The following is a 12829-nucleotide window of genomic DNA, read 5'->3' as shown; positions in this document are numbered from 1 at the left end:
GATCTTCAATGGAGTTTAAATCACCTTTCAACAATTCCTCATCCTCAATATAGAAGAAGATAATAAGTAAAGAAGAAACTCTTTGTAGGTAGAGAAAAAGTGATGCAGGGGCACCCGGCGTGGACGCTTTTGCCATGACCCTACCGGCCGCATAGGCCGTTCGGCCATGATGAATAGATTTAGGAAAGTCTTTATTTTAGTATGATTCATATAGAATCTAGGTTTAGGAAATTATATTGTTTCCAATAATTGGAATAGTCTAAGTTTGAGTCTATCTATTTAGGAAGTTGCAGTATTTCAGTATTTTCATTATTTAGGAAAGTCCAGTTTGAGTCTAACTAGAAAAGTATAGTATCCTATAAAAGGAGGTCCAGTCTGTCTTTTATTTTCATGTTGAAGAGAAAAACCAATTGAGTTTAATCAAGTTTATAGTTATTTCGAGTTATTTAATCGTTCTTTTATCGTTCTTCGTTTACTTTTATTAATCTTCTTTTAATTCCGTTGCGTTCTACATCATGTGGTATTCAGAGCCACCAAATTTTTGGGTGAATGATTCTGGAAAAAAATTTCCAGACCAGTTAAATTAGTCTCAATCGTATTCTATTCCTCAAAAAGATTATATTCAATCAGCTTATACTCATCAAGGGACGAATCAATGTTTATGAGGATCATGCTTGTATGCGAATAGAGATTCGTACGATTATCATTGGAATCCGGGAGAAACCGTACGAGAAAATTCATCACAACCTCCTTCTTTTCATTATCCGAGCACAAACGAACCACCACCACCACCTCCGTACTCTAATTATACACAACAACCGTCTCCTTATCAATACCAATCGTCACCACCGCCACCAGTGTGTTATACACCATCACCTCCATCTTATTACTATCCAACACTAGAATCGCCACCACCACCACCACCACCACCTCCGTACTCTTATTATTCATCACCTTCATACACTTGTTATTCACCACAACCATCAACACAATCATCTTCTCTTGACGGTTCCGCGCAACCAACACTTTTGAAGCAATCTACGTCGTTGTACGAAGAAAAAGTTATTGATGATAAGAAGGAAGAGGATGATTCGTTGATGGGGGATTCAATAAAAATATCCCACGAACGAGCTCTCAAATCGTTTGACACTTTGGACAAAGTATTATCTTCTAAAACACCACAATCTCTTCAATTACAAGCGACTATTCTTCGAGATATGGGATATGATATTGTCGTACAAGAGGAGGATTCCGATGAAGAAGAAGAGAAAGCCGAAGATACGTTCACTGAAGTAAAATCAGGTTATTTTAAAGAGGATCACAATGAATATTACAACACTAATTTTCAACCTATAAACCTTCTTCAACAACAACAATATGTCTAGAGAAATATTACTAACGAAATTCACGATAACAAAAATCTTCCCATAACGGAGGAAGAAGAAGAAGAAATTGGTATGGAAACCCTTACTGAAGCAATTGATTCCTCCTCCCACACAATCAGTCTTGCTCCGACCAGTCATGTCCTTTACTCCAATCGTTCGGCAGTGCACGCTTCAATTCATCACTGTAGTGAAGCCCTTGTTGATGCACAAAAGACAATGGAATTTAAACCGGGCGGGTCTAAAGGTTTTAATCGTCTCAAGACTACTCATATAGGTCTAAGTGATTACAAGGAAGTTATTCATGCATCTACGAAAGGTTTTGAAAATAACCTTTATAATGAAACACCAAAATCTGGTTTAGTTGATACCCAATCTTCTTTTTCTGCACTCTCTCATCGTCGTATTCGTAGTGTGAGTTGTTTGATCAAGGTGGTTGCTCCACAAGCAGTTTTGAGGTACGTGGATTTAGACGGAGAAATCGGATGCGTGGTGAACGGAATAGGGATTGGAATTGGGGATATCCAGAAGTGGCAAAGCTTGACCCGTCTCAACTTAATAGTTGAACATGAAGATGGGTTCGATAACCATGTTGTTCTCTCTCCAGTAGCAGAGAATTCTTGGGGTAATACTGTAGTTTTAATGATGCTCGATGATGTATATATTACTTTTGGGTTCCATTATCTTGGAAAGGGAATATATATTGCTCGTTTTGGTTTGCGCAAAATAGCCCTTCACGTTGGTGATGCGTTACAGCATCAATTGGGAGTTAAGAGCAGAGTTGTTTTGTCGTTCTTCATAGGGTTTACTATCCTAAAAGTCACCATAAACCCAAGACCACGTAAATACGAACACGTGGAGTCAATTCCTGATGAAGTTGCTGGTTTGAGAAGCTTGAAATCGTCCCTGAACTTGTCCCGCAATTTCTAGAAGGAATCCATACCGTTAGAACTAAGTAAGATGGATATAGTTTTAGCTATTGTTATTTCTCCAAACAAACTAAAGGCTGAAAAATCAGCGCAACTTGGAAGTTGCATTGCCCTCAAATATCTTTATTTGTTGACCAATCTTCTACGAACATCTTTGAACATAAGTGGCTCGGGGAGATTGGGGCATGTTTGTGAAGGAGTTCTTGGAGATGTTTCAACAGTTGTTGTCCAAATATTGGATTCCAAGATTAAATTTGGGATTTCAAGGGGTTTCAAAAGAGAGGGTCAAGTACTAAAAGGGACTAGTCAGCTATATCCAAGAAAAGGCAACGGTTTGAGTGACTGTTGCAATTTGTGTTTGGCTCTTGATGACGATTTTCGGGGATTGGCTACAATTATTTCGACTTCACACTTGCTAAAATTCTTTCACACGTTCTTGAAGATTATCAAGTGGTTGAGTCTACCTTGGGAAGATGGCGAGATGAATGTTGTTAATTCACTTGGGTTAGTTTGGCGAGACTCATTGCAATCTGAGAATGAGGTTGGTAATTTCTACCAAATTGGTATCCTTCACATTCACTGCAAAATGCGTTCGAAGCGGGAATTACGAATCGCCTTTATGGCAGTATTCGTCGTATGCGGGTGCATCAAATTAATTTCTTCGTCTAAACGGTTCGGGACGAACCTCGTGGGAGAAGGGGAAGCTGATGCAGGGGCACCCGGCGTGGACACTTTTGCCATGGACCTACTGGCCGCATAGGCCGTTCGCCATGATGAGTAGATTTAGGAAAATCTTTATTTTAATATGATTCATATAGAATCTAGGTTTAGGAAATTATATTGCTTCCAATAATTGGAATAGTCTAAGTTTGAATCTATCTATTTAGGAAGTTGCAGTATTTCATTATTTTCATTATTTAGGAAAGTCCAGTTTGAGTCTAACTAGGAAAGTATAGTATCCTATAAAAGGAGGTCCAGTCTGTCTTTTATTTTCATGTTGAAGAGAAAAACCAATTGAGTTTAATCAAGTTTATAGTTATTTCGAGTTTTTTAATCGTTCTTTTATCGTTCTTCGTTTACTTTTATTATCTTCTTTTAATTTCGCTGCGTTCTACATCAAAAAGTCATATCATTCCTTAATTCATTATTTCATTCATTTGTTGTTGTGAAAAAAATATGTTTAGAAATATAGTTAAGAATAGTTATAGTTAGTCATTTTGGTTAAGATTTGTTTGTTATTCTTTAATTCATTTAGGTGGAAATAAAATTATGTACTCATATTTCAATTATCAATTTGTTCATTGTTGCGTATTGTAATGAAGCAGCTATCTAACAGGATGCTTTTGAGAGCGATCGATGGAAAAGATCGAGTTCACATGATAGATTTCGATATCAAACAAGGTTTACAATGGTCAAGTTTGTTTCAGAGTTTGGCTTCTACATTTACCCCTTTAAATCATGTGAGAATTACAGATATAGGTGACTCTAAACAATAGCTTCAAGAAAGAGGAGATCTATTGGCATTATCCGCTTCGGCCTTGAATCTTCCTTTCCAATTCCATCCGGTCAAGACACTTGCCCAAAAGCAAAAAATTGTTGACCCTTACAAGAATAAAAATGTAAAAAGTAAAATTCTACCAAAAGTAATAATATAAAAAGTAAAACAATAGAATAATGGTTTTAAACATGAAAATCTTACAAAAGATGTATTACCTTACAAAATCATAATCTTCTATGACTTTTTTTTTTTTGTTGAACTATAATCTTCTATGACTTACTGGAACTAAATAATCACAAAACAAAAAGTTGCAATGCATGCACCCAAAAACCTCAACTTCAGCTATCACCGTAAAAGAATTGCCTACAAGAATTTTTTTCATTGGACACCAATGCCTTAGCACCGCAATAGTATTCGATAAGATTTCAGATACACCTGTGGGTCTGCAGTTGTCCCATCCCATGCCTAAATGATAAAAGTATCATATTATCAATGATGAATGAGAAAAGACAACAACATACAATTGTCTGCAAAACCAAAGCATTAAGTTATGTTGTCTACTGAAATTCGCCAAAATTACTATGGACCCGTCCACCGGATATAGTTAAAGGATATGATGTGAAGACAAATACATAGATTGATATATATAAATACATTTTTCATATGATGTGAAGACAAAATATGATTATATACACATGCAAGGCAAACATATAACTACAATGAAGGGTAAAAATTGCAAGAGGATAAAACCAAAATAAAATCAAGAAATACTTACGGTTTTAGACTTGGGTAGGTAAACATCTCAATGACAAAATTAATGTTCTTATTTTGTAGAATCAATCAAGAAGTATAAAGAAAGACAAAAAAAAATCAAGTATGAAGCTTAAGACCTTAAGAAAATGGATTCCACAATAAAGTCTTTCAAGGTCTGCTGGACTCTCAAGAAATCATAAACTGTTACTTTATTCATGTTTATAACCGTCAGCTAAAATTATTGATCTTCATGTTTAGAATTGATATTCTACCATTCTATTTGTTTTATTATTAATTTTTGCAGAATTTTGCTTTTTAGATTTTTTTCTTGTATGGATCGATAATTTTTTTACCTTACGGCAAGTGTCTTATTTTTTTTTGTTGATTTACTATATCCAATTAGATATGACCTAATGATTTGTATAACTTTATAATATTTTTTTGATGATTTATCATAATCCAACTACGTGTGTCCGGGTTTTTAGTACACAAGAGAGAATTAAAGAACAAGTAAATTGGGTAAATATCAATTGGGTAAATATCATAAGCCTAAAAAAAAGTGAGCCACCAAGGCAGGAGCCTCCCTTGGCCCAATGGTGGGTCAGCTGTTGATCAAGACTAATAAAAAAAGATCGTAGTAAATTTTGTAGATAGGGTTGTAAATATCAATTATGTAAACTTTCAATTTTCTTTTTATCGTAGAGTTTGACTTTATTTGCTCTTCTACTTTGATTATTTTGCGTCCTAACCAAATTTGTAAGGCTTCACGGTGAAAAATCAAAGGCTAGCCGTATATGATTTCAAATCCAGACTTCGCTCTTGTCTTCCTTAATATCAATTAATAGATTTTATGATGACATTGAGAACTGAAACATGGAATTTAACGATGGAAGATTACGCGTTAATAATTTATTACGGGTTTGTATAGTAGATTTGGTGAGTGGTTTAAATAAATATACTTTTTTTAGGTATGTAACGGATCGAAGGTAAAAGATACTACATAAAACACATGAACATTGTATTTATTTATTTTGTTTTTCGAAATAAAGCTGATTTGGTTGTAAATGGTTTGACCGTCTAGCCCGCTGACAATGACAAAAAGAAATAAAAACAAAAAACAAAAGGGAAGTGCTCGGGAGTAGGGATGTCAACGGGGCGGGTTTGGGACGGTTCATCCCCTTCCCAATTCCGTCCCGTTAGTAAACGGGTTTTACCATTACCGTCCCAATAATTAATCGGGGTGGATATTCAATTACCATAACCGTCCCAATTAAAAATTGCTAAACCATTACCGACCCGTCCCGCCCCGTTTAATATAAAATGAGTCGGGTCAGGTCGGGTTCAAAGTGTTTTGTTTCACAAAAGTTATTTTAGTTTGAAGTAACATAACAATTGTTAACAAAATTTTGTAAGACTTTGAGTTTATCAATCATAAACACTACAACTACTTAATAATATAAAACATAAAATAATTAAATTGATAATATAAGATTAAAGTTTTAGAAACATAACCTTAAATAAAACAAATATTTAATATATAACATACTAATCGGCTCGGGGAGAAGTTTACTATCTAATACCAAACCCGCCCCGAACCCGATTAGTTTTTTTTTTAACTTCATACCAAACCCGAACCGTTTAATTAACGGGGCGGTAAAACCCGTCCCATTAGGGGCGGGTTTGGGAAAAAACCCGCCAGTTCGGGCCAAATTGCCACCCCTACTCGGGAGGCGCGGCCTAAACAATTTTGTGAAGCTTCTACAAAAAGGAAACGTCTACGACAGTTTTGGAACGCATATATGGGTTCGGACGGGTCGATGAGTGCTTTTTATACCCAAATGATTACGTGTTTGGGGTCAAAAGTGATCAACTAAGGTCAATTTCTTCAACGGGTGCTAACAACAATCTTCTCAGGTGTTTTTATTGGCTCCCAAGTTAATATACTCATGTTATTAAGATAACTAGACCCAAAGTCAAATTTCAAATATGAATTTGTTAGTTCCTGAGGCCTACTCAGGTTGTTTTGATCCATTCGAATTTGACAATTTAAGGGAGTCACATTAAAGCAATGATGAGAAGTAAGCAATACAAGATCGTGTTGTAGTTGATGGAACATTATGTAACGGATTGTTATAAAAGTCTCTGTAATGTTTTCTTTTTTTTTGTTGAGAGAAAATTATCTGTAATCTTAGGTGCACTTTATTCATTGCATATAATTAATTGCATTGGCTCAATACAACATAATTTTTTTTTATCAAAATTACTGCTTTAATGTTGGAAATGTTTGTAGGTTTGTATTGTTGACTCCAAATGTATGTCAAATAATAATTTTTTATAGGCTAAAAGTAAGCAATCATGTTTTATATCGAGAAAGTTAAAGTTTATTTACTAGAGATGAATAATCTATATCCTAAACAACACACGTACTTTACAAATTTATGTGTATTTCCCTAGCGCCTGATTTTATAGTTTCTACATTGTAAACAATGAAAAGTCAAGTTGATATGTTATTAACAAAGTCAAGTTGATTCCATGTGATCCTTTTCAATCAATTAACATACTATTTCATATGACTCAAATGAAAAAAAAAATTTGTTGAAAATGATTCAACTGAAATTGAATTTGATTTTTTTTTTTTTTTTTTTGTTGAACTGAAATTGAATTTGATTGATTCATCAAAGTTGTTTTTGACTAAATCATGTGTTGTTTCAACAAAAAATCATACACTGTGTTAACATTTGTTTTTTTGCTTCATTTTCGTGTGAAGGCTTTGACTAAAGGAAGTATTGTTAGAAACTAATTATAACAAAACTAAAAATCGATTTATTCGTTCGTCTTCAAGTGCTTGGTGTTTTGCTAGTTTAGACAGAAAGGGAGATGAGTGATTTCATTTTTTTAGGAGAATTTATGGATTTGCTTTTAATTTGGAGCATCAATTAACCGTCTAGATTAAAATAAAATTGGGGGATTTAAATAAAATGGTTGAGCTTTTGGGTGGTAAAACAATAAAATCATGTACGGTGTGTTGGTACGAAGGAATCATGAACCTGTGTATATACGAGTCCTTCGGATTCATGATCTCACCCATTTAAGAGTCCGAATAATTTATTTGTTTGTTTAGTAATTAATAAGAATTTTAGGATTTCAATCATCAAATTTTATTTTTAACGCTCATTTAAAATATATTTGAAGAAATCTTTTTTTTCAAGTTCGTTCTTTTTTCAAATATCATTTTTTCTGAAAAAGGCTTATTGTTTTCGAACGGTGTTTCTTCATAAAAAAATTTGTCAGAAACCGCTTTTTTTTTCTAAATCCATTTTTCACATTTATTTTTTTCGAAAACGATTCCTTTCGATTTTTATTTTTTTGTTAATGTTTTTTTCTTGAAAACAATTTATTTCGAGAACTGCTTTTTTCTTTCCGTAAATCGCTTATTTTTTCATGGAAAACTTTTATTCCTCGAAAGTTGTTTTCCCCCTCTGAAATCTGCATTTTTCCAAAACAAAGGGTTCGGTGAAAAATGGTTTTTCGAGAAAAAAGATTTCGGGAAGAAATGTTTTAAAGCAAAAAAAATTATTCTTGGGAGAAAACAATTTTTATGGAATTTTTTTTTTTTTGAAGAAATACAGTTTTCACGGACAAAAATGTTTTTCGAAAGAAAAAAACAGTTTCTTGGAAAAGCGGATTTCGAGAAAAAACGTTTTCAAAAGAAGCGGGTTTTCATGAAAAAATTGTTCTGGAAGACTTATTTTGATAAAAATTGGTTTTCGAGTGAAAAAGTTTTCGGAAAGAAAACGATTTTGGGGGAAAGTGGTTGTCAGAAATTAAAAAATAATAAAAAGAAATAAAAAAAAACAATTTTGAAACAAAAATTTTCAAAAAAAAATAAAAATAAAAAATCAGAAAGAATGATTTTCAAGAAATAACGGATTATGAAGAAAACATACTTTTAAAAATTATTTTGTAGAAAAAAAATTTGAAGACATTTCTTTTTATTTGAAATTTGGTTTATTAAACTAAATCTTACAATATCTTATGGAGTAGGGTGAGTTTTTTGTCTAATACAAAATTTGAACTTGAAAATTCTTAAAAATAAATATTTTTTATGATTTTGGTAGCTAATTAAACTAAAAGATCAAAATTTTTATCAAATTTATTTTTAATAAGAATTTTATTTAGAAGTCCCCCATTAAAACCTAATCTGAATTTTTGAGTGCTAGTAACAAATATTTGTAATCACGTGAAACAAATGACATAATGCATAATTATGTTGTAAGCCCTTTCTTTGGCCGTCTTTAGCAATTTTCTATCACTTATCTTAAACCCCTATTACTCCCAACAACAAAAAAAACTCCTAGTTCAACAAAATAAAAGAAACAAAAAAAACTCCTATTCCAAGTTTTATAAGTTTCAACAACAAAAAAAAAAGTTTTATATTCTCCATCTCATGGAAAAAAAAATTTACATGCTCTCTCATACATTGAGTCTCACGTTTTACATTCTCTCTCCTGCATTAAATCTCACGTCTCCACCTGTATGACCCTCCTGTTTTAAAAGAAAAGGTCTTTTCATGCTTTTAGTGAGAGTTTCAGACAAAGCAGACGAATAGCGGCCTACAAGAGTGAAGGGTGTCACTTAGGGGGTAGTGGTTGGGGACATTGGGGGACATTTTCCGTGTTATTAGTTGGGGACATTTCAAATGTCCCCAAATGTCCGTGTTATTGGTTGGGGACATTTCAAATGTCTCCAAATGTCCCCAAATGTCCGTGTTATTGGTTGGAGACATTTCAAATGTCTCCAAATGTCTGTGTTATTCGTTCGGGACACGAAATTAGGGACATTTCAAGACAAATTGTTTTTGGGGACATTTGGAGACATTTTAGTGTAAATTTGGAGAGCTTTTGGAGAGAAAATGTCTCTCAAAATATGGAAGACACTTGGGGACATTTGAGTAAGGAAGATAATAAAAATAATTATCATTACCAAATCATATTATAATAATATTATCTTATTATTATATTACAACATTATTGTATTATTATTATTATTACTATTACTATTATTATTATTATTATTATTATTATTATTATTATTATTATTATTATTATTATATTATTATCAAATCATATTATAATAATATTATCTTATTATTATATTACTACATTATTGTATTATTATTATTATTATTACTATTATATTATTAATATTATTATTATTATATTATTATTATTATTATCAAATCATATTATTATAATATTATCTTATTATTATATTATTATATTATTGTATTATTATTACATTATATTATATTATATTATATTACATTACATTATATTATATTATATTATATTATATTATATTATATTATATTATATTATATTATATTATATTATATTATATTATATTATATTATATTATATTATATTATATTATATTATATTATATTATATTATATTATATTATATTATATTATATTATATTATATTATATTATATTATTATTATTATATTATTATTATATTATTATTATTATTATATTAATATTTAACTATATTAAATAATAAAAATATTTACTAATTGTCTATCAATGTCCACAGATATCTACAGATGTCAAAGTCGAAAAATATATATTTGGAAATATTAATTAATTTTTTTTATTTCATATGGTAAGACAGTAATAATATTAAAAATAATAAATATCAACTAAATATCTATCAATGTCCACAGATATTCACGGATGTCTACGAAAGTCGAAAAATATATTTTCAAAGTAGTAGGCCAAATTTATTTCGTATGATTAGACAATAATGATTACATTAAAATAATAAATGTCTACCAACTGCAATCAATGTCCTCAGATATCCACAGATGTCCACAAAAGTCGAAAAATATATTATTGAAACAGGAGTACAAATATATTATTTTATATGGTTTGACAATAATGATAATATTCAAATAATAAATGTCTACCAATTATCCTTCAATGATGAGATAATAATAATAATAATAATAATAATAATAATAATAATAATAATAATAATAATAATAATAATGATAATAAATAATAATAATAATAATATCCACTACACATTTTGTCCATGGATTCAATATGTTGAAATGTCCCTAGGACATTTTGTCCATGAACCAAATGTCTTGAAATGTCTCTGAGACATTTTGTCTATGAATCAAATGTCCTGAAATGTCCATAAAGACATTTTGTCTACGGACAAATGTCCCGAAATGTCTCTGGAACATTTTGTCTCTGAGTGTCCTCCAATGTCCTGAACCACTACCCCCCCCCACCCCCCCCCCCCCCCCCCCCCCCCCTTAGTCTTAGGATTAGTTTTGATTTAGTCTTAGCTTCAGTTAATAAAGTCCCTAGTCTTCAGGGATTTCTGTTTTTGAATTCTTCTTTGCACGTACTAAGTAGAGGCTATTTTCTAGAAATTCAGTTCAGTCACTAATACTCTATAAATAGCTATTATTATTCAATAAAAGTATTCAGATTATCGAATCCAGTTCAGTGTTTGAGTTATTTACTTGTTCTTATTCTCAACAAAGTGGTACCAGAGCCAGATAGAAAAACTGCAGTTTTTTTCTTTTGGGTGATTTCTAAAACACAGAGTGAGAAAGAGAAAAATGGCAGCAGAGTCAAGTAACTTTGCACAACCTTGTATCCCAAAGTTTGATGGGGATTATGAGTACTGGAGTCTGCTAATGGAGAATCTCTTACGCTCAAAAGAGTATTGGAGTGTTATAGAAAAGGGGTATGTAGAGCCTGCACTTGGAGAAGCTTTAACCGGTGCACAGCAAAAAACCTTGGAGGAAGTGAAGTTGAAGGATCTAAAGGCAAAGAACTACCTTTTTCAATCCATTGACAAGTCCATTCTGAAGACCATTGCTCAGAAGGAGACAGCAAAGCAGCTATGGGATTCAATGAAAGTTAAGTACCAAGGAAATGCGAGGGTGCAGCGTGCTCAACTTCAAATTCTTCGTAGGAATTTTGAAGTATTGGAGATGAAGCTTGGAGAATCTGTCACAGATTACTTTGCAAGAGTGATGCTGGTGGCAAATGACATGAGGAATCTTGGAGAGAACATGACTGATGTCAAGATTGTTGAGAAGATCCTGCGCACACTCACTGAGAAGTTCAATTATATAGTATGTTCAATCGAAGAGTCGAATGACATCAATTGCCTTTCAGTGGATGAGTTGCAAAGCTCTTTACTTGTTCATGAAGGGTGTCACTTAGTCTTAGGATTAGTTTTGATTTAGTCTTAGCTTCAGTTAATAAAGTCCCTAGTCTTCAGGGATTTCTGTTTTTGAATTCTTCTTTGCACGTACTAAGTAGAGGCTATTTTCTAGCAATTCAGTTCAGTCACTAATACTCTATAAATAGCTATTATTATTCAATAAAAGTATTCAGATTATCGAATCCAGTTCAGTGTTTGAGTTATTTACTTGTTCTTATTCTCAACAAAGTGGTACCAGAGCCAGATAGAAAAACTGCAGTTTTTTTCTTTTGGGTGATTTCTAAAACACAGAGTGAGAAAGAGAAAAATGGCAGCAGAGTCAAGTAACTTTGCACAACCTTGTATCCCAAAGTTTGATGGGGATTATGAGTACTGGAGTCTGCTAATGGAGAATCTCTTACGCTCAAAAGAGTATTGGAGTGTTATAGAAAAGGGGTATGTAGAGCCTGCACTTGGAGAAGCTTTAACCGGTGCACAGCAAAAAACCTTGGAGGAAGTGAAGTTGAAGGATCTAAAGGCAAAGAACTACCTTTTTCAATCCATTGACAAGTCCATTCTGAAGACCATTGCTCAGAAGGAGACAGCAAAGCAGCTATGGGATTCAATGAAAGTTAAGTACCAAGGAAATGCGAGGGTGCAGCGTGCTCAACTTCAAATTCTTCGTAGGAATTTTGAAGTATTGGAGATGAAGCTTGGAGAATCTGTCACAGATTACTTTGCAAGAGTGATGCTGGTGGCAAATGACATGAGGAATCTTGGAGAGAACATGACTGATGTCAAGATTGTTGAGAAGATCCTGCGCACACTCACTGAGAAGTTCAATTATATAGTATGTTCAATCGAAGAGTCGAATGACATCAATTGCCTTTCAGTGGATGAGTTGCAAAGCTCTTTACTTGTTCATGAACAAAAGTTCAGAAAAGATGATAGAGATGATCAAGCATTGCGGGTTTATGATGACAGAGCAGGAGGACGGGGTCGAGGAAGAAACAATTATCGAGGTAGAGGTCGTGGA

The 12829-nt window shown here is 32.6% G+C and overlaps 1 protein-coding gene across 1 annotated transcript; it reads left to right on the top strand.

The window, feature by feature from the left end:
* The first annotated feature begins 11200 nt into the window (after nt 1–11200).
* LOC147569108 (uncharacterized) lies at nt 11201–11836 on the top strand. Its single transcript, XM_086661971.1, has one exon. The coding sequence runs from the start codon at nt 11201–11203 to the stop codon at nt 11834–11836; it is 636 nt and encodes a 211-aa protein (XP_086518097.1).
* The last annotated feature ends 993 nt before the right edge of the window (nt 11837–12829 follow it).

This window comes from Eschscholzia californica, unplaced genomic scaffold (genome assembly GCF_041429995.1).
Source record: "Eschscholzia californica isolate CP2 unplaced genomic scaffold, dmEscCali1.0.p SCAF_1, whole genome shotgun sequence".
Taxonomy (NCBI): Eukaryota; Viridiplantae; Streptophyta; class Magnoliopsida; order Ranunculales; family Papaveraceae; genus Eschscholzia; species Eschscholzia californica.
This window is presented reverse-complemented; position numbering and strand designations above follow the sequence as displayed.

Excerpts from the sequence above, each read along its gene's own strand:
- LOC147569108 (XM_086661971.1), top strand. The coding sequence starts at position 11,201 with ATGGCAGCAGAGTCAAGTAACTTTGCACAACCTTGTATCCCAAAGTTT.